The sequence below is a fragment of the Anguilla anguilla genome, chromosome 5, assembly GCF_013347855.1.
Source record: "Anguilla anguilla isolate fAngAng1 chromosome 5, fAngAng1.pri, whole genome shotgun sequence".
NCBI lineage: Eukaryota > Metazoa > Chordata > Actinopteri > Anguilliformes > Anguillidae > Anguilla > Anguilla anguilla.
Window position 1 is genome coordinate 56,913,032 of NC_049205.1, and position 18,497 is coordinate 56,931,528.

The 18,497-nt window shown below is 43.9% G+C and overlaps 1 protein-coding gene across 1 annotated transcript; it reads right to left on the reverse strand.

Annotated features, from left to right (window-relative positions):
• Positions 1-1,405: 1,405 nt before the first annotated feature.
• LOC118227204 (beta-2 adrenergic receptor-like) lies at positions 1,406-16,921 on the reverse strand. The gene is made up of 3 exons (XM_035417408.1): positions 16,521-16,921; positions 5,730-6,135; positions 1,406-3,860 (listed from the first exon to the last, which is right to left on the reverse strand). Exons 2-3 carry the CDS (start codon positions 6,019-6,021, stop codon positions 2,986-2,988), a joined length of 1,167 nt encoding a protein of 388 aa, XP_035273299.1. The 5' UTR covers positions 6,022-6,135; positions 16,521-16,921; the 3' UTR covers positions 1,406-2,985.
• Positions 16,922-18,497: the final 1,576 nt, after the last annotated feature.

An 18,497-nucleotide genomic window follows, 5' to 3' on the forward strand; every position in this document is an offset into this window, starting at 1 on the left:
GGACAGGCAAGTTTTTAGCAGGTTTAGTTGCTGCAGTTCGTGCAGCTTTTGTACTTCTGGACAGTACTGAACGTAGGGCACATCTAATTCTAAAAAAAAAAAAAAAAAAAATTCTCCATGCAGTAGCTTTATATTTCCCACTTTTTCTTAACGTGTGATTTCAGTGTCAGGTCAGCCGCGGCTGTCTGAGCCGAGTGGTATTCTTGTTATTAGGGTTTTTGCTCATGCATAACAAGATGAAAATGTCCGCATAAAAAAGTTGGGAACATGACATAAGACAGTCGGTTCTCTCGATTGTAATGCCTCGATTGAACGATTGTCCCTCTTATCTGGGAGTAACAGAACATTCCGTTTGAACGACCAGTGACTATTCAGCCGCGCGCGCTATCACGTGATGGTACGCTTTCAGAGTGCGGACGTCACTCACAACGTAACTGCAAGCTGCTCTTAAACAGGGAAATATTTTCTAGTCTTTTTGGCAGGAAAAACGATGTCAGTCTTCTTTACACTTTGTAGAATCTCCAGATGAGAAAATGATATGTCAAAAAAAAGAAACTTTGGCAGTTTTTTTTTTTTTAGCAACAGACAGACTGGTGTCGTGACTGCATTTCACAAAAGAACTCTTGAATATGCATTTCCAGCGCACTGTGGAGATGCGTGTGGAGATAATGTATATAGATTTCCCACACTGAACACTGCAAATATGTTGACAACCTAAATGACTACCGCCTACTTCAATATCTAGGAGGAAATGAGTGTATCGACAGAAACATGCACGTTCTTGTGGGTAAAAAGAATGCAATACAGCGAATCTTATCCTCGCGCGAATTCTCCGTTGGGGAATAACTGCTCGTTTGGCGATGCTCGGAACTCGTGCCACATGATCTCCGCGCTTCTGTCTGACGCGTTTGCTTAATGCGCTGGAAGAGAGTCGCGCTTTTAGCACCTTTCGCCTTTCTTTTGAACAGCGCGAGGAGTCGCTGATTTCGAGCGGTTGTGTCACCCCCAATTCCCGCCTCAGCGGTAATCCTACAGCCGAAGTCACAATAAGCACCTCTCCGGGAGTGAGTGAGAAAAAGAAGCTACCATTCAAGACCTGGGTTTTTATTCCGAATGGGGGTATTAGTCCAAGAACACAGTACTCGGTAAATTACAAATCGTCGATTAGTTTGCTCTTATTTTCTTTGGTTAGACAGAGGTTACTGTGGTCCTCCACTCAGTGTAGGTGAGTAACCATGTGCACAGTTTATTTTATGTTGATATGGTGGTGCTGCAGGCCTGCTTATCTTCCTGTTGAAATGCATGTCTGATTACAGGAATGGGAGGTTACCAGCCCTGTCCAATCAGATTACGCTCAGTGAGTAGCCACCACATACGAGAGGACGACAGTTGTGAATGTCTTTATTTAAAAAAAAAAAATCTCAAGTCACCATCTCTTCAATTATGCAATACCGATAATGCAATGCACAGTGTCAAAAATATCAACCACAGCAATATTCAAATGAGGACACACACTGAAACCCAACCTCTTCCATGTTAGGGGTGATGTGGGGAACAGAAACTTGCATGATGCTGTCATTTAAAGTTTGAGATGATTCACGTGAACTAATTTTGAGGGTAGTAATCATTTTAATCTTGATTTCTTTTCCGTGATTACAAAGTAGACAAATAATTTCTTGACACAACGGTCAACTGAATGACCTTCTAAGCAAGAAATTTGGAAAAACGAAACATACAGTACTGTGTGCATGCGCTGTGGAGAAGATTACAAATAATACAATGAGCAATCCACGGAAGTAAGCATCATTCTGAAGGAGCAAAATTTATTTCTGAGCATGTTAGCCTCTGAATAGCTCATGGTTTGAAAAAAAAAAAACCAAACCACAGCTAACAGGGAAATGACCTGATGACCTGCTGTCATGATGTCCACGACATCATGTGTCCTTGGTAAATGGACTGCATTTATATAGCGCTTTTATCCAAAGCGCTTTACAATTGATGCCTCTCATTCACCAGAGCAATTGGTGGTTAGGTGTCTTGCTCAGGGACACTTCGACATGCCCAGGGCGGGGGATCGAACCAGCAACCCCCCGACTGCCAGACAACCGCTCTTACCTCCTGAGCTATGTCCTGCTGGTATAAAATATGTAAGGCATTTTTTTCTGTGCCAAGCTCTGCCATACAGTCTGTCCTGTATACGGCCCCATTTGGCAATGCATTTGCTTCTGTATGGGATTCAGGTGCTGCCATCAACTGCATCAGGCAAGTAGAAATAAAATCCTCTTTTTAGAATGTAATTATCATTTCTGAGTAATGAATACAATATTTGATTTTGCGTTTTTTTTAAAAATCGTAAATACAGTTCAGTCAATCGGACCTGCACAAGAAAAATCAATCGCACGTTTTGTGTTCTCCGTGACGAAATATCGGTCGTGACAAAAAACCCCTTGGAGCCGTCTCTCAAACACAAGACAGGGGTGTCGTTGTCAGGCCGTCCCTGGGAGGGAAGCCATGCATAGGCCGAAAACCCCACGAGCACCCGGCAGCCCAAGGTTAGCGACATGCACAACGAAAACAACGGGCACACTACGACACAACTGCCCCTTGACAAGACATGCTGAAGAGGATCACAGTCTGCCCTGTCCCCGAGCCGCTCGGTGAAGAGCCGCTTGGAGCTTGTGGCTTGTGGTGTCAAACAGAGCCACTGATATTAGAGAAGAACCAGATGTTACTTCCGCCCTCCCTCTTTATGAACTACGGGAGCGCTCCGGTCAATAGCGAGAGGTTCCTGTGCTTCCGAACATCCGCTGAATGGTGCACTTGGTCAGGAGTTCTCAGAAGACACATCAAACTGCAATGTTCCGGTATCAACGGAAGACCGCCAGAACTTCAGGTTTTTGGGAATAAGGAGCCGACCATCTGGTCTACAGCGATGTCTGCGGTGGGCGTGACCGACTGAGATGACGGACAGCGGACCTGGCGGTCTCAGCTCTTCTCCTCCAGCGGGGGCGTCTGGTTCCTCTGAAACAGGATGGCCACGCCCTTCCTGAAGCGCCGGTCCCGCACGCTGTAGATGATCACGTTGCAGCAGCTGTTGGCCGTCAGCATCCAGAAGGCGAAGAAGGAGAACCTGCACCAGGTGTGTCCCACCACGTTGCCCAGCACGAACACGGCGATGGGCGAGAAGGAGGCCGTGAAGGCGAACGTCAGGATGCCGATCGTCTTGGCCGCCTTGATGTCCGAGAAGGAGGGCCTCTGGGAGGGCCCGCCCCCGCCCCCGTCCCCGCCCCCGCCCACCTCAGAGAGCAGCTTGCGCTTGCGGGTGTAGCGGCGGATTCGGGTGAAGGACAGGATGTTGACCGCCAGCGTCCCGCCCAGCAGCGTGAAGTCGAAGACGGGGAAGAGCAGGAGCACCTTCCCGCCGGGCGGCGGCTCCGCCCCGTCCCACACTGGAACGTAGTTGCACATTCGGCTGCACTCGTTGTACTCCAGGGTGAAGCCGGGGCCGAGGGTGAGCGGCGCCAGGGCCAGCAGGAAGCTGCCGGCCCAGGAGAGGAGGATGAGGAGGAGGACACGACGCCGCGTCACCAGGGAGTCCTTGTGCAGCGGCCGCAGGACCGCCACGCTCCGCTCCACCGTCATCAGGAAGATGGTGCTGATGGAGACGAAGGTGCAGCCGGCGAACACGGGGCCGATCAGCTTGCAGGGCTGCCAGGGGCCCCCCAGCCCTCCCGCCGAGAGCAGGGGCCCCCCCTGGTACCACGCCGGGGGCGCGCTGGTCACCATCAGGGAGATTTCGGTGTAGACGGAGAACGGCACCACCAGCACGCCCACCATCATGTCGGCCATCGCCAGGGACACTGCGGGAGACAATAAAACGCTTTTACTTACACCAGACAAAAGGCTCCCTTAAGCAGGGTCAAAGGTCAATTGCTTTATATTGGTCATATCTGGAAGATAGCATTAGGCTTTTGTTTCCTTTCTTTTTTGCCAAAACTAAAGTTTTTCTTTTTCTTTCTTTTTAAAAAAAATGTTTTGTTTTAAAATGGGAGGCCTCAATGGTCCGAGCACTCGGTGGTCTGTGGAAAGGTTCTTTTAATCATTGCCGTTTTCCTCTTCCCTTACAATCTGTTATTCTAATGGGCTCCCTTTAAAACTTTCCACCCCAACACCAGATAAGTGCTTGCATGATTAATTTTGCTTCTTGATAAAAAAGCCACTACATTCTGAATTTTTTTTTTTAGGACCCTCATATGCTGTTAGTCTGCCTCGGAAGTGGTAAATATCTCTTGCTTAATTAATTAAGTCTGAATAATTTATCTGATAATGAAGCAACAGGACATGAGCTGTCATTTAAAAGTGATCACAACTTTACAGATTAGGAGTTTTCATTCAAGCTAGCAGCACGACATTGGATTTTTGTATTAAATTAATTTTTTCGTTTAATATAAAAAAAATTATTTTTTAAAACTACATGACCAAGCTGCGGTCCTTTACCACGCTAGTCTGCTGGCCTTTAAAATTTGTATCATAGGGGATATTTAAAGTTAATAACTAACCCAAGGCCATGAATTGATTGCCAGCAGAATACCAAAAAATAATCGAAAAGAGGTTAAGATCCGTTGACTGCAGTGGACAGTAAGCCATTAATATGCACATGCACAGGTACCTAATCAAGCGCTTAAGCTGCTGCATCTGCTCCGCATTGCATACGTTTAGCCCCTGTTTGAATGCTTAATTACGTTTAAAGGGCAAAGCACTGGCAGGAATATGTCAGGGGCATTCCACTGAAACAGATGGCCTCTCTGAAATCAAGCATTGAATTCATAAATTTGAGTATGTAATCTGTATTTATTGTATATATGATATTTGACAAGAAGGCAATTCTGTTATATATCAAGCTGTGCAAGTACAGTACAGCATATTTAGTATTTTTAAATACCTAATTTTTCCACTATTTTTTAAAAATTCCTTCATTGAGTATGCTACTATGTTTACTTTATGCTAATACATTGTTTTCTTTAGCTATTATTTTTATCATTATTATTACGTGCAATGGAAATTATTTTTGAATTACTGCTAATAACCTCTAATGTTAGTGATTTTGGGTTGAATGTGAAGTATACCGGTCCACACAACATGTCTAATTATCTGTTATTCATCTACATTGTTTTTATTCAAGCACAGTTGTCAAACTCAAGTCCTACAAATGAATTATTTTCATCAGGTTGAATTACTGACCCCCTGTGTGCGACTGTGGTACTGCAAGGACCAGCTCTCTCACAGGTAGAGAGCTATGAGTTTTTCCTGTCTCGCAGGATTTTCTGAAGCCATTTGTGAAGCAATCAAGAATAATGGCGCATTAGTTGACAAGGCGTTCCCAGTCTTATCCGAGAACCATCAGTGTTCATTTTATTCTTGTCCATCACTGTGACACCTCCTGCAACTAAAATACTAATCACGGTCTTCAGTCAAGAGTCAGGAGCTTAAGAGCCAAGGTATGATGACACCCTTCACTCTCCCTGGCCCATCCTGGGTGAGATCTGGCACGTCTGCCTGGTTGAAAGACACGTTTCTCTTGCGGCTACGGTGTCTTCCATTTGTCCTACGTCAGTGAACCAATCACATTCCTTTGACTGCGTGCTATCGATCGCCGCGGCTAACAGCGCGGTCGTCGGTGGCGGCTTCGAGGACGAGGCGGCGGCGGCGGCGGCGGCGGCGGCGCGTACCTTTCAGATACCCCTGAGGCGTGCGGCACTGGCGCGTCTGCATGAACACGATCAGCGTGACCACGTTGCCCACGACGATGGCGAAGGCCAGGCTGACCATGAAGACCACGGCCAGCGTGTGGCCGAGCAGGCCGCAGCAGCAGGAGACGCAGGGCGGGGCCGGGGAGGCGCCCCCGCCGCCCTGCCCGGGCGGGGCCACCGCCACCCCCCCAGTCAGATTGGCGCTCACCGTGGCCCCCGGGAAGATCCCCCACCCCCGGGCCGAGCTCATGTTTCCCAGGGGGGAGGACATGATGATGGGGACATGAGTCACTCTGTGATGGGGGTGCGCTGTGGGGTTGGGGGGGTGGGCGGGGCTCTAGGACTCTCCCCTCCAGGGGCTTGTGCTGTGATCAAAGGCTCCTTCCTGTACAGACAGGAACAGAAAGACACAGGACAGACAGGACTTAGCTGAGATCAAAATGAGTACGACAGTGAGCATTGAGTATAGAGGACAAGGCTCTGTTTGGTGCTTCCCATACATCTCCCTGGGAAAACATAATATTCTGTTAGCACTAATATATAATATATTATAATTATATATAGTGTACTATATGCATGTAGCCATATAGCCCAGTGTAGTTCATGCTATAACTACATGTGTGTATGGAATAAATACTATACATTGGTCTGGATAAGAACATGAACCGAATAACAAATAGTAATATAACTGTAATGTAATGAGTTTTATCAGATAAGTGTATTATTATACTGTTGTTTTTTTTTTGCTGTGACCCTATTATTCCAAGACTGAAGTTCCCTGTGTCCTAGTGGTCAGTGGAAGGCTGGTGCGTTGTCATGTGGTGAACTGAATTTAATTTCAGCATGATACCATGTTGGCTTCCAGCAGTTTTAATCTAGTCAGATTTTTAAATTTTATTTTAATATTTAGCTCCCCACACAGATGTTTATCTTTTCTTCCCTCTGGAGATTTACTCTGTGAGCTCGGTCCTTCGAACCCGGTGCAACGCGATGAATTTAATCACCAGCAACGCTCATGGTGCTTTATACGTTAAATCTGTTGCAGTTGTAGAAGTGGATGTTTGCATTTAAGCACATTGAATGGACTTTTAAAAAATAGAACAAAATGTAAAAATCATACAGTCAGATTTGATTATATAATGTATGTATACAGCTTTCTAATATTAATATTCAATATTAACATGAACATGCATCAGAGTGTAAATATTCACAGTTGCTTCTGACCGTCCATATACACAATTGGCAGCAAGAAAGTGGCATTGCATCATCTGGTATCTGGGCCTCTCTGGTCTTGGAAACCAATGAAAAAAACTATAAGAATTTACATGGATTGGTCTCTGATTCCAGTCCTCTCCTTCATAGCCAATGAAGTTGAAAATAAGTTTTTTCTTAAAAAAAGAACTGCAGAACATCATTCAAAATAACCTATTTTTGGATTAATACTGTAGCATTGCCTATATTGTTTCAAAATCAAAGGTACTCACAGTGATTGCTGCGTCAACTAATGCATTCCCAGTGCTCCCACAAATTTACAAGCACACAGAAATGTCATTTTCAGATGAAAGAGAAAAGCGTGAGTTTCTCTAAAAAAAAAAAAAAAAAGTCAGTTTCTATATATATAAAAAATGATACACTGCTGACATAATAGCGTATTTTGCACTGTACTAAATTTTTTGCATGAGGGATCACTGGTTTGAGCAAACACACGTCACAAATGTGTGAAAAGTCATTAATCTCCCTGCCATGCTACCCGATAGACTAACTCCCCCCCGTGTCCACTGGCAATGGAGTTTATCATCTTTTGCCAGTGACTGCTGCCCCTGGTTGCTACTACCCAAGAGTACACATTCAACTTGTCCAATCATGAAAAATGATTTATTTTGAACGCATTGGCCTGGGTGCAGCAGGGGGGTGGAAACATCCTGTCAAAAACTGAGAAGGCGCGCTCAGCTGTATAATTAAACAGTATTGCCAGCAATACAGCTCTTGAAGTGTGAGGTTCCTATACCACCATCAAACCCAGTCGCCAAGTGCCAATGGACAGTGGACACACCTGAAAATCTGCTCGTTATTCAGAGAAGGCAGGAAATCATAGGATGTAGGAGTAATGGTTCTGGTGGCAGTTGGCTTGCTGAGCTGTACTGCTGAGTTCAGCAATAGCAAATGACTTGCTAGATCGTGAAAGACCACTGTAGTGGATGACCAAAGAAAGCTTTCAAGAAAGACCCCTTTTCAACTGTCAAACAGATCAAGAACACTCTTCAGGATGTAGGCATAGATGTGTCTGTCTTATGGACAGATGAGTCGAGTATTCACCTGGACCAAAGTGATAGAACGGAGAAAGTGTGGAGAAAGAACTGTAACGATCTAATGGAACTCATAATCCAAAGCACCCCCCTCATCTGTGAAATGGTGGAGGTAGCTTTATGACTTTATGGCTACCACTGGAACTGGATCACTTGTCTTTATCGATGACGTGACTGCAGATGGCAGCAGCAGGATGAATTCTGAAGGGTACAGAAACATCTTATCTTCTCAGATCCTGACAAATGCCTCAATACTCATTGGATGCTGGTGCTTCACCTTGCAACGGGACAATAACCCAGAACATACTGCTAAGGCGACCAAGGAGTTTTTCAGGGCCAATCGGCAGAATGTTCTTGACTGGCAAGGTCAATCACCCATCCTGAACTCAGCTGAACATGCGTTTCACTTGCTAAGGACATTGCCTATGGGTCGCAGACTTCAAGCGGTCATCGAATGAAAAGGATTTGCAATTCGCTACTAAATATGATGACTTTATTTCAGATTATGTTCATTTGCCCCAGTACTTTTGCTCCCCCAAAATGGCGGGACTATGCAAAAGAAAAGTGGCATAATTCTTACAATGATCATGTGATACAGATGTAAACGCCCTCAAATTAAAGCGGACAGTCTGCACATTTACCTCATATTCATTGTTTCATTTTAAATCCAATGTGCTGGAGTACAGAAGCCAAAGAAACAAAAAAAATTTGTACCTGCCTCAGATACTTGTGTATTAAACTGTATCTGGACTGACGGGAAAGGGATTGCGCATGAGGGGGAAGATGCATTGATCTTGGGAACTGACTGAGGTAATGCCAGACACTGACATCTTCCCAATACTACTGCTTGTATCATTAGCAGCACTGACAGGGCAGGGACACCCAGCCTTCCTCTGACAGCATATGTGCTGTTTTTAAATGAGCTGATCCCTGTGTCTCATTATTTTTTTCATTCATCTTCAGATCAGTCCATTTTTTTTAAACCTCTCTCACCATACATCTGTCCAGGGTGTTAACCATTGGCAAGTCATCATTTTCAGCAACTCTCTTTTAATCTTTTTTTTTTCTTTCCCTGTTTTGCGGTGAAGTTCCTTCATCGACAGCTATATTTCAAAATGGCAGCAATTTGCTTGCAAGCCATGTGCACACCCCTGGTGATTTAAGGTCAAGTGGGAAATACAGACATGCATGGGCTTCAGACACAGGAACAGATGTGTGCTTCACGCTACGTTTGCTAACTCAGACGTGAGGATGCCCTGGAGACATTTCTGAATAACATTTTTTTTTAAAAATCTAACACATCTACCACATCGTCGAGAGCTTCACGGATTGGCTGGCTCCCTTGTAGCACTGAATGGTGTGCAGTAGTGTGGAAGACACTACTGCAGAAGTAGTGGGTAGTGCTCATTTTTGCTCTAGTGCTCCATGCTCTGGTGTGGGTGATACAGGGGTGCAATAAAGCCAAACTAGGATCGAACCTGACAAATAAAATAACTGACCAATTAGACACTCCCACGCACATTTATTTGACACGCCAAAAAAGCCAAAACTGCCTTGAATCAGTTTTACTTTTAGCCTTGAGCATCAAATTATACAGCTGTGATTATTATGAATAGTCTCTGTCTTGATGCATCAAGCAAATTATAAGCCATTGTTAAGTTTCATCTGCTTTCTCAGTTAAAAAAAGTAAACAAAAAGTACTAAAAATGCTTAGAATAAAACCTCCAATGTCAACGATCATTTTATAGATAATGCCTTTGTCAACTTTGACTGACAAAGGTTGACAAAGGCATTATCTATAAAAGGCTCTAGAAATGCATAACTTTTAAAAATGATAGTTCCCAACGTTAAACTGTTGTTGAAATTTGCATTACCCAACACTCTCGTTGCTACCCTGTAATACTGAAGAACAGACTGAGGAAAAGCAGAGAAAGGCGCAAAGGGTTAACGTCAGAAAATAAACTAGCGAGGAACAAATTTAATTACCGCACCGACAGCAAGTGCACTTCTGTTTAGATAGGATCAATTATGTCTGTGGTGGGAAATGTAAATGAAGGAGATTTTTTAAAAGGTCATATACAACTGGAGAGAGAAAAAAAAAATCTTAATTTAATGTGAGTGTCAATAAGCTTGCAATCAAGTTTCTTCCTGAAGAATTTACCGGTGTGTGTGTGTGTGTGTGGTATTCACTGCAAATTCCCTGGTTACATCACTCTGATATGCAGCTCCTGAACAAAAAGTTTTAATTTGCAACAGTAAAAACATGATAAACAAGAGTAGCAATGAACTTAAGTTGTTAAGAATTTGTAATTTCGAGTTTAATCATAAGTCCTAATGTAGTTGAATGAATGTTTCAGGGTTCAGTAGTCGGGGGGGGGGGGGGGTTGCTTCATTGTATGCCTTATAAATATTAATTATAATAACTAATGTCCTCACTATCTTCTGTTCTTTTTCTACATTGTATAATTTGTTTTACACAGACTAATGGGTTTAGTCTGACTAATAGTATAGTCAGAAGAAATGCTACTGAGGCAGTATCCACTGTAATGTATGAATGGCTAAATCTATTGTTGTTTTTATATATTGAAACTGAGATTCATTGAAATTAGTTGTGACAAAGTCCAGCACACACAATGGATTCCTCTGAACAAAGTTTGGGAACAAATACTGTAGCGCATCTATGGTGTTAATCTGTGCCAACCGAATTAGAATTTAGCTAACTAAATTTACTGACAGTTTTACATTCGCTAACGTGAGCAATGCATGACGGTAATTAATTTCGATAACTTTTAACTATGTACACAACGTTACCCACAGTTTGACAGCTTGCTGTGGCTCTGAGCAGAAAGCTTCTTGTCCTCAGGAATGGCCGTTGAGAAGCCAGCGATGTGCCCCAACGGATCGATGACATCTGTGAACAGCTGCTATTCCTGTAAGCGCCTGGATGTTCACAAGCTGAAAGCCTTCGGGAAGTCGAAAGCTTCTGAGGAGTCACGTTTAAAATTGTGGCTCCCTGAGAGTTGAATAGAGCTTGCAAGTTTCCAAATGAAACTGAAACTGGATACTGGAAAACTCCACTCCTAGGAGATCCATGAAAGTTTGTGTTATTGAATTTCAGATTCCAATCCCAGCATTCAATTTTAAAAGTACATGCAAATCCAAATTATTAAACGCATAGTTGGTGTAACCAAATTCAATTTCTAAACTTAATAATAAATTTAAAATTCTAATTTAGTTGTCCGGTGACGCTTACACATGAGCATCCCCTCATTTGCACAACAGGCCATATCAGCTGCTTCCCTTATTCTGAAAATATGCTTTCCAACTTTTTATTTTATTATTTAATTTATTTAGCTATTCTGGGCTCTGTTTCACGAAGCAGGATTGCTGAGTTAGCTGTAAAACTTGTAACCCTCCAAAATATGGAACATGCACTTATTGTACGTCACTTTGGATAAAAGCGTCTGTCAAATAAATGTAATGTAATGTAATGCCTCATTCACAAAACATTCATACAATCATATTTGATCGTAAACTGCGTGTAAGAACGTTTCCACGAAAATTTCGGCATTCATCTTTTTATTAACTGTGACCGAACCTCTATAGCTCTGTCAGTCGTTCGGTCGGTTGGCTGGTCGGTTGGTCGGTTGGTCCACAAAAGTGTCCCACCCCATAGCAGCCACAGTTTTTGCCCCAGGAGGCTGAAATTTGGCATGGAGGTTGGTCATGACCGAAGGTAGAGCTGAGTAACTTTCAGGCCGATTGACCAAGAGGGGGCGTAGAGGGGGCCTATCACAAAAAGGTGCATAACTCCAGAATGGATGCACAGAATTGCACACGATTTTGTGGAAAGGTTGGTCATGAGCCAAAGAAGAGGTCACGTGTTTGTGTGAGGGTGTGTGCGTGGATGTATGCACACATGGATGAATACGCGTGTGTGGTCGCTGCTATTGCAGATTTGCGCTTGTTTTTCTTATTCATATTTGTTTGTGGCGGTTTCTTCATGCTAATCACATGAATAGGATTTCACATAAAATTTACAAACAGTCAGCATTCATCATCTCACACATCTGGGATATGCACAAAAACAAAGGTCTGTACATGCGTCATGAATCCCCTATTGGTTTTTCATAGGAAAATTTTTAAGAACAAAAATAAGAATAATTTTAAAAAAACTGTTGTGAATGAGGCCCAATGAATTTTTCATAAAGTTATCTGTAGCCTTTTCAAAGTTGTTAGCAACTTTGTTAGCTTTGTTAATGAAGTTGGCTTCACGTAACATTAGCTAGATAGCATGCATGATGTATCAAATTCATTTCTCCTGACTGAAGTAAATGCAGGTGAATTACCAAGCTAGATAAGTTGCAACCATAAACAGTAACAGCTGTTCCCAATGGGGGAGAAGGCATCGTGATGGAAGAACAGAATTCGAAACAAAAGCTACCCAACACCGGGGATCTAGCTGCGTAAGGTAACCAGCTAAAAGTAACATTACTTACAGGTCCAACAGAAAACAGGCCAACTCCCTGTCGTTTTTCATCCACTTGGTGAGCTTTAGCTGACGGCCACCAAAGAAAAGTAATTCCAAGGTTGACTCAAGTTTTTGAAGGAGCACTGGCGGCTTGTCTTTTTGCTTTGCTGTATCCAGGCTTCTTAGCATCTGCCATTGCAGCAGCTGACTAGCAACAAAACACTTTGTTGGACTCTGATCCCAAACCACAGGCTCTGCACCCATGCCCACCGCTCCCCACACAGAAAAGAGCGCCACGCCTAGAAACGTCTCAAACAAATTGTGGAATAACAGATACAGGTAAAAGGTGCGCAAATTTGGCTAAAGTGTGTAAAGACTGAGATTGCCAGTGCATCATAGATATGCCTTAGCATATTTATTTTGTAATATTTTTTATATATATATAAAAAATAGTATGCCTTGAACAAACCATAACTTTTTCAGTGTGCATGCTGAAAATGTTGTGCATGAGTCTCAACATTTTTGAGCCTTTATGCATAAAAAGTCCATACAAAGGTTGTTTTACTATAAAAACTCATTTTTCAATGGCCAAGTCTAAACAGAAGACTCGGCATTTGGAGGCCTTGGAAGAAATCGCTCATCTGAGTGAATATTTCTGAGGAGGATAGTGAAAACAGCTTTGAATCCACAGCAGAGGGCATTTTCATTGAAGGACTTGATCCCATTTTACATCAGTGAGCATTTCAATACATTCTCGCAACATTTTTCTTATTATTCAGTACTTCTGAAAATAAGGAGTAGGCATACCGAATAATAATAATGGAAAACATTAGAGAATATTGAGAAGTGAGAATATTTAGACATGTTGGTGGGGGTGGGGTTTTTGGTGAAAACTTCAATCAATGGATTATTAGACTAGATAGCTGATGTATTTTCTACAATCTTCCAGACCTGCTGCTGCTAGAGGCTGCAAGGAGCGTGAGCAGAAGAGGGGGTGAGAGGTAGATGGAGAGGGAGGGAGAGGGTGACAGGCAGGGGGAAAGCAAGCTACTTTTAAGCATACTTGTTCCACGAGCATAGTAGTATACAATATATAGTTTTACACCTCTAAAGACCAATCACATCATTTGGTTACCACTGGTCCTTTTGGAGTCTCCAAATGGCATTTTTGGAAACCTGCCTAGACATAGCTCATAAAAAAAACCAATGCAGAGTACTCACTTTTGGTTGTAATGTCATCAAATTTGAACCAGGATTTATCCAGTGTTGTGGTGGTGTCTGCATTGTGTTTCTAACCGCACCAGGCACAACCACAACAAGCATCTGTATCTTCTCTGGAAAAATGTTTGAGCTTCTGTGACTTTGCTTCAGTAATATTTAGATTAATTCTGACTCTTGAAAAAAAACAAACCGCCAGTTCAGAAGAGACCAGGATTATGCATGTAGTCAGAAGGGTTCAAGGGCAGTACCCATTTTGTTTTGGGTGTGTCATTTTCTCTGGCTTGTGTAAAAAGAAGGCGGTGCTGCTTAAGGGGCTTCACCAAACAAAGGTTTAGCGGGCTGTGTGCCAGACGCTGTTCCGCCGGGGAAGAGGGAAGGAGATCGGGAATGAGCTGTGGGCTTGGGGGGTGATTCCCAACTGTGGGGGGGGGGGGGCAGTCATCAGGAATTACAATCACAGGCTGTGTCCTGCGGAAGGAATCATTCCCGCTGTAATGTGGCCGACACGTGAGCACAGCCACGTTCCGACGAGGGAAAAAGAAAATCGCCCCTCTTCCATCTCTCTCTCTCTTTCACTCTCTCTCTCTCCCTCTCCCTCTCTCTCTTTCACTCTCTCTCTCTCTCCCTCTCCCTCTCTCTCTTTCACTCTCTCTCTCTCCCTCTCTCTCTCTCTCTTTCACTCTCTCTCTCTCTCCCTCTCCCTCTCTCTTTCACTCTCTCTCTCTTTCTCTCTCTCTCTCTCTCTCTCTCTCTTTCACTCTCTCTCTCTCTCTCTCTTCCACTCTCTCTCTCTCTCTCACCTCTCATCTCTCGCTCTCTTTCTCTCTGAATTCCAAGGCTTTGTCACTTCCCTGTGTTATGCGTGAACAATGTTGAGAGGAGCTAGCCATGGGAGGCAAACTGTTATCCCTCACTGATGTAGATGCCATCACACTCTCAGGGGTTCCTTAATGATTTCACGCACTAGGTATACAGGTTTTTTTTTTTTTGGTTTTCTTTTTTGGGGGGGGTGGTGGGGTGGGGAGGTGTGATCCTCATTAAATATAGCAGGCGCGCTCATCCTAATAAGCAATGAACCCATAATGTTTCCTGGGTAACAGTATTTACTGTAAAGGCCCTGGCTATGGCACAGATCCAATTATCCACTTACAATCTGGACTTCATCTTCCTAATTAGAGTTACACTGTGTGTCAATCTAGGCTATTATAAGCCAGTAAACTTGCAAATGACCAGCCTTGGATCTCAGCTAGAGTGAAATAATAAGCACGGTTTTCCACAGTCTGGTTTGTAATGATTTTTGGGTGCTAATGTGTAATCATACAAATGGTTATGAATGAATGACCAAAGCGTGATGTGCAGGTAGAGGAGACACACTGTAGTGCAGATACGGTAGGACCTTAACGCTTTCTATCTCTCTCTCTTTTTTACACACACACGCTCAGTGTATATAGAAAAGGCAGGAAAGAGCATGCATTCATTTGAGAGAATATTTGTATAAGCGAGTGTGGATATTTGTATAACTGTACTTGCCACACAGGTCTATAAAATCGGGTTTACAATCTTTGTTTAATAAAAAAATGTACAGAAAGAGGATGGGTGGGAGTGTATGTCCAAATGATGAGAGTATACATTTGAGAGAGGAGTGTGCATGTGTGTGCGTGCGTGTGCGTGTGTGCGTGCCTGTGTGTGTGCCTGCATGTGTGTGTGTGTGTGCGTGTGTGTGTGTGTGTGTGTGTGTGTGTGTCCGTTTCTTACTGTCCAGCAGCCTGTTGCTGCTTCCCATGCTCATTATCATCAGGCTGCTCCACTGGAGATCTGTTCCTAAACAGTGGCTTTCAATGTGTCCTGGCTTTCAGGGCAAACCCACAGCAGCAATAACGTTCGCTGCCTCCACCTATGCATCATCCTTAAGCACTAAACATTAACATTGAGCAATTCACTGCCATATGGGAAGCTTAAAGTCTTACCATGAGCCACCCTTGATAAAGATTTGAAACAAGCACAATAAAACCCAGGAGTAGAGTATTGTAAACTCTTTCCTCCTCACTGTAATCAACTTGCGAAATGGACAATCCCTTACAATCCGTGAATCATGAGCAAAATCTCAGAATAGTGCTGTACCAAGGCTATCTTCAGAGAATGAGGTCTGTACAAAATGCACGCAGTGCAAAATGCTTCCGGCTGCACATTTCATATATCCGCAAAACTGCAGCATTCATGGATTAAATGGGGAATTTAAAATGATTTTTCAAATGCTGTTCCAAATTTTAGGATTTAGAGGAAAAAAAACAAATGGATGGGTTAATCTTAGAAAGCTCCCCCAGCTGAAAACACTGTTACAACTTGCCGTACTTTAATATCAGCGTATACACAGAAGCCTGATGTAGCAGCGCACATGCAGGCAGAGGAGCCACTCACATTACATTTACATTTACATTACAGGCATTTGGCAGACGCTCTTATCCAGAGCGACGTACAACAAAGTGTATAACCATAACCAGGAACAAGTATGACGAAACCCCTAGAGAGAAGTACCGGTCCAAGTACAGGGAACAACCGCATAGTTCAACTTGGACCCTGATGGTTAACTGATTAACACTAACAACGAGAACGGCAACAACGCAATCTATGGAAAAATAAAAATAAATAAAAATACAAGTAGTCGTTAAGACAGGCGCATCAACTAAGTCACCTATGAAACAGCTGCCTAGTTACAACCCTAAGTTTAGTCATTTACAGGGGGGAAGGGAGGGATGGGGAGGGATGACTCACCTTCATGTCAGGATGGATGGATGGAATGAATGGGGAGCGCGCTCTTAATTCCGGTGGTGGGACGGGGGGGTGGGGGGTGTCCCTCCTCAGAGAAAGTTCCTGCGCGGGACGTCCAGTCGCGCTGGAAAAAGGTGTGAATCCCAGCACTGGCATCGCAGTGGATGCATCATAGATAAGATGGTCGTAAAATCAACTGAGAGAGAATCCACTTCCTTCCACATGCGCTCTTTCTTTCTCTCTGTCTCTCTCGCTCTCTCTCTCTCTCTCTTTCACACACTCTCTCTCTCTTTCTCTTTCTCTGGCTTTCTCTTTCCCGCTCTCCTCCAGCACTTGATTCCGCTCGGTGGGGTCACTGCCGTTTGCAGGCTCTCTCTCTCCCTTCCTCTCTCCCTCGCTCTCTAGCACACTCTCTCTCTCTCTCTCCCTATTGCTTACTTGCTGCCTCTAGTATTCTCTCTCTCTCTCTCTCACTCGCCCTCACGCTTTGTAGTCACAGCTGCCAGCTGAAGTCTCCTCAGGCTGCAACCCACCCTCTCTCTATTTCTCTCTCTCTGTCTCTTTCTATCCATCTCACTATCACTCTCTTTCTATCTCTATCTCTGTCCCTCTCATTTTCCTATTTCTCTGTTTTATTTTTGCCCCCCCAACTGTTTTCCCCGCTTCCATCTCTCCCTCTCCCTCTCTCTCTCTCTCTCTCTCTCTCTCTCTCTCTCTCTCTCTCTGTCTCTCACTCCCCTCTCTAGGGTTGGGTACAGTGTCTAAGAGAAGCATAAATATCATTCTCTATCTTGTCATATTAAAGTTGGATGTACGCTGCTGTGTGCATTGTTGTACAGTATGTTCCCTGAGTGTGAGGTGCTACTAGCACTAGCTGAATCTGGGTTGTTAGGACTGGGACAGGGGACATCGAAAACAGTGCAACACTGAAGGTTCACACCATGCTGCAGTAAATGTTTTGACACACTGGAGGTGCTTCCTCCCTTACATTAAATTAAATTTTACCACAGCGATTACATTTTTCCCTATCTGCATTGCTGCGTTCTCCAGTGAAGCTTAGCACAACTCTTGTTGTAAACAACAGCCTACGTGTTGTGATGACGCACAAATGCAACCAGGGACAGGGGAATCAGAGCAGCAGACCCTGGCAGTGGACTTGAACTTTTCTGCGGACTTCTTTTTGCTCAGCCATTTCACTCGTTTTGCGAACGCCTCTGATTCTCCGCGAGTTCTTAAAATGGCTCCGAATGGAACCAGTTCCCATTTGGAGCCAGTTCTGGATATCCAACCCTATTCTCTCTCTCTCTCTCTCTCTCTCTCTCTCTCTCTCTCTCTCTCTTTCTCTCTCGTTGCCAAAGCTTTACAAAACACATTACAATGTACATAGTGTACAGTGTACTGTCATCAATTATAAAAAACAAAATAATAAAAAAACGCCAAACAAGTACATGCAAAAACAAGAACTAAATTAATAAAACAACAAATGACAATTAATTATAATTTATTAACAATAAGAGTCATAACTGTATGTATATCTTTCCTCTCCCAGGAGAATTAGAATTTTTTGTGAGAGTTCCTCTCTCTCTCTCTCTCTCTCCCTCTCTCTCACCCTTTCCCTCTCCCTCCCTCTCTGTCTCCTTTCCCCACCCCTGTATATTTCGGCCGCTGCAGGGGAGAGATGCCCCCCTGGGTACAGTCAGTGCAGCTGCACTTATCTGGCTCATGTGCCGGGTATCGCGGGAAGGGGGGGGGGGGGGGGGTTAGGTCCGGGGGGGGTACACAGAGTGCCTTACTTCCAGACAGCCTGACACAGGGCTGTCATACTCCACTATTACCCAGCTGTGAGTACAGGGTCACACGGTACGTCACACGGCACACTCTGCAACGGGGACGTCACGACCCATTCCTTTATTTGTGCTCCCTCTCTTTAGGAAAGCATAATTTGAGTTCTAAATTTGCTTTCTCATTTTTCTCCGTCAC

What these genes read in the sequence shown, in the direction of transcription:
- LOC118227204 (XM_035417408.1), bottom strand. Translation starts at nt 6,021, where the DNA reads ATGTCCTCCCCCCTGGGAAACATGAGCTCGGCCCGGGGGTGGGGGATC. An exon ending in GCCTCAGGGGTATCTGAAAG is followed by an intron (nt 3,861 to 5,729) that starts GTACGCGCCGCC and finishes TGTCTCCCGCAG; the next exon opens with TGTCCCTGGCGATGGCCGAC.